Source organism: Corvus brachyrhynchos, unplaced genomic scaffold (genome assembly GCF_000691975.1).
Source record: "Corvus brachyrhynchos isolate BGI_N302 unplaced genomic scaffold, ASM69197v1 scaffold14, whole genome shotgun sequence".
In the NCBI taxonomy this organism is placed as follows: Eukaryota; Metazoa; Chordata; class Aves; order Passeriformes; family Corvidae; genus Corvus; species Corvus brachyrhynchos.
In genome coordinates, this window is record NW_008239110.1 from 18,411,216 (window position 1) to 18,414,912 (window position 3,697).

At 52.0% G+C, this 3,697-nt stretch overlaps 1 protein-coding gene across 1 annotated transcript; it reads left to right on the forward strand.

The window, feature by feature from the left end:
• Positions 1-1,665: 1,665 nt before the first annotated feature.
• TCF21 (transcription factor 21) lies at positions 1,666-3,691 on the forward strand. The gene has a single exon (XM_008637971.2). It carries the CDS (start codon positions 2,166-2,168, stop codon positions 3,039-3,041), a length of 876 nt encoding a protein of 291 aa, XP_008636193.1. The 5' UTR covers positions 1,666-2,165; the 3' UTR covers positions 3,042-3,691.
• Positions 3,692-3,697: the final 6 nt, after the last annotated feature.

The following is a 3,697-nucleotide window of genomic DNA, read 5'->3' on the forward strand; positions in this document are numbered from 1 at the left end:
CAAACAAGGGCACAGTTAGCACAACACGAATTTAGGAGTTAGTGAATTGCCCAGAGGCCAGGGCTTGGAGATATGATATCTTAATGTACTTATCCTATTGTAAGTGGGAAGGTGTTATCTTCCAGACAAATGATAAAGAGGTGGTTAAAAGTTTAGATCTACTGTTTTTTCTTCTAGCTTATATGAGCCAAGGAAGAAAGATGGATCAAGAGATAGGCAAGAGTTCCTTGCTGGCTATCAAAAATGACACTCTGCCTCCTACTTTAATCTGCAGTACAGTACATAGCATTCGGCAGACATACCAGTTTGGCCCTCCACAGTTTTTGTTGGGTTTTTCAGCGCATGCAGAAAACCCTATGCGATGCTCACACAAATCAGCAAGAGACTTTTCCTGTGGCTCCAGTGACTTTGGATTAACTACGAAGCCACTGATATCTGAGGCTGCACATTTTTGTCCAGAGCTACGAGAATCCTCAGATAAGCAGCTGAATAAGTGAAATTGTTCCTGCAGTAAGAACAGTCCCTGCATGCAGATCTTTAGACCCTTGTGTTCAAAACCCAGGCTGTGGGGCAACCTGTGAGGTTTCAGGAAGACATGAGTAGGGAAGGAGCTATGGGAGCAAGTTCCTGTTTCACTGGCCTCTTTGGACTCCAAATGTGGATTTAGGGAACTATTTTACATGAAGAGGAAGAAGTGATAGGACAAGGTTAACTGCTTTCAAAAGCCTGCTCTGCTGAGACTGAATACACGCGTGCATAAGTTTGTAACAGCAGCATAAGTCAGTTCATTCAAACTATGCAGCAACCCGCTCATTCCCACTTGTGGTAAAACCACTGAGAATGTTTGGCTTCAGTGGTTGCAGAGCCTGGCCTAATGCTCTCAGTCCCACCGCTCTCACAGAAGGGGCCTTATCCCTTATCTTGCCTCTTTATTCAGGCAAAACCTCTGACTTTTGAGCATGCATGAATCAGCCGACAAAACACTCCACGGGTACAGCAGAAAGAACCACTGACATCTGCTCTGCACACCAAGTAAAAGTTTCTCTTCTGTGGGACCCCCTCCCACCCCGTTTCCTTCATTTCATGCACACCCTTGCTGCCCCATCCACAGCCATACAGACCCTCCCCAGCAGAACAACATTCTCCCTCGGCTCAGTGGGGCTCACAGACTGCTGGGATCTTGGCCACTTGGCACACCTGTGGACCAGGAAGCCTCCGCAACATTCACAGCTGGGAGGACTCAAAGACTGAGAAGGGACCGGGACTTGTCGGACGTCACCCCGGAAGGCTGGAAGAAGTCAGATCCTCCTGCCTCCAGCCCCTGGGCTGTGACGGCAAGGTCCACGCTGCTGGCCAGGCAGCGGAGCACTCCCTTCCTGGAATATGCTACTAGCTGGACAGGATGCATTCGCAAATATAATCATCCACAAATCTCCCCCAGATTAGGTTACAGGACAGCATTTCGACGGCACGCATTACAAAGCTCCCTGGAAGGCTTGGCTGGTGGATCTGCTGCTCTCTCTGCTCATGACCCATTTTGGCTTTCATCAAGAATTGTGACACCAGCTGCCTGGGTCATCTAGGAGGCAGAGAGGGGGAGAGCAACCCTGGGCTGTAAAGGGAAGTGGGGAAGGAGAAGAGGAGGAGAAGGAGGAGGACGAAGGGGGAGGATAGAAAGACAGAGCAGGGGGAGAGAGAGTAAGAGAGTTGTTTTAGTCCAGTTGTGAAGATTTGAATCCCAGTTCCGAGCTCTCGGCAAAGGCTTGCTGGGATACCTCATTCCCTGTCCTGTGCAAAGGTCTGTGATTGGGGATGTGGTGTGCTCAGTGGGCAGGGCCCCTCCCCTGGGCTGGATCCGCCTCTCTTATCCCCCAGATAAATTACTAGTGTCCTCACTAAATTCCTCAGCTTTCTCTCTCCCGCTCTCCCTCCCTCTCTCACAAAATCTCGCTCCCTCCCTCAAACACAGGCAAAGCGGGGTTGGGGGGCGGGAGGGCGGGGATCCTCTCTGGACTGGTATTGTGACTTAGTCCTGGGCGGGGAGGGAAGGGGAGGAAAGTACTGGCGCCCCTTCTCTCCTACGCTGCCTTGAAATAGATTTGAGGAGCTGCCCTTCTTCCCCCCCCTCCCCCCTTTCCCGCTGGTCGTTTGGCATCTTCCAGACCATGTCCACTGGGTCCCTCAGTGATGTGGAAGATCTGCAGGAGGTGGAGATGCTGGAGTGCGATGGGCTGAAAATGGATACTAACAAAGAGTTTGGGGCGTCCACCGAGAGCAACGAGGAGGGATCCAATGGCGAGAATGGCTCCCCTCAGAAGGGGAGAGGGGCCTCGGGCAAGAGGAAAAAGGCTCCCCCCAAGAAGAGCCCTTTAAATGGAGTGAGCCAGGAGGGAAAGCAGGTACAGAGAAACGCTGCCAACGCCAGGGAGAGGGCGAGGATGAGGGTCCTTAGCAAAGCCTTCTCCAGGCTTAAGACCACCCTACCCTGGGTGCCCCCAGACACCAAACTTTCCAAACTGGACACCTTGAGGTTGGCCTCCAGCTACATTGCTCACCTGAGGCAGATCCTGGCCAATGACAAGTATGAGAACGGCTACATCCACCCAGTCAACTTGGTAAGTCAGAGTCCGCCGGGGCCAGGAGCTCTGTGCGTGTGCCTGGGGAGAGGTGGGCGAGGAGCTGGCATGGGGCATGTGCGGGGAGAAAACTTTGCTGTGTTTCTCACAGCGTCTGGTGCCAGTGGGGTGGAAAGCGGTACTGTACAAGGGGACAGGCTCCCGGCTACTCTGTTGCCCTGTGCCCTGAGCACCAAGCCTCCTAGGCCCTCTCTGCTGTTCCTAGCAAACCCTTCCAGAAGACAGGCAGCCACGCTGGCCACAAAGAAGCAGGGGCAGGCTTTACTCTTTACTGCCCCAGAAACGATTGAGAAACCACAAAGGGTTGATGCCAGCTTTCTACCTGCAGGTATAGGAATTTGGGTAGAAAAGGGTATGTTTGAGGAAGGACCCAGGATTTATTCTTACCCTGTGTCTCTACCCTAATGTCTCCTGCCACAACAGTGTCCCCAAGCCCTAGCTTTTTAAAGGCAGGACTCTTGGGGTTCTGTGCTCAACCACTCAGGTCTTCTGGGTCCAGGACATTTCTCCTATCCCTCTAAATTGGCACAGGAGAAATAAATACCAGTGCAGACTCCCCAGGGGAGGTGTCTGCCCCAGGCACACTCCACAATGCCTCTTCCTGGGCTCTGCAGTGTCCCTCCTTCTGCTCCCACCACATAAAGTTTTCCTAAGCAGCCCTGGATCTCCCAACCATACCCGGCCGCCAGAAATATCCAGTTTCCAGCTCTAAAAATATGTACAAATGATGTAAACCGGGAGTAAGCAAGATCTGCCTGGGCTCTTTTTAGACATACAGCCTTTACACTGCCCACACGTGCAGACCCTGACGCATAAATGGATCACAGAGAGGAGCTGGGGACGTTTCACTGAGGTCAGGCTCTGCCTTTTGAGCTCTGGACTCTGGGGGACAGTACATTACCCGCTGTGTCAGCTGATAAGGGCCTGGGAGATAATTTTTGATTAAAAACAAAATCCTCAGAGCAACAATATGGGTGGGGGGGAAAAAAGTAAAACAAAACCAGCACCCAATATAGATATAACCTCCCTCCTCTTCCGCACAGAGGCAGACCAAAACATGC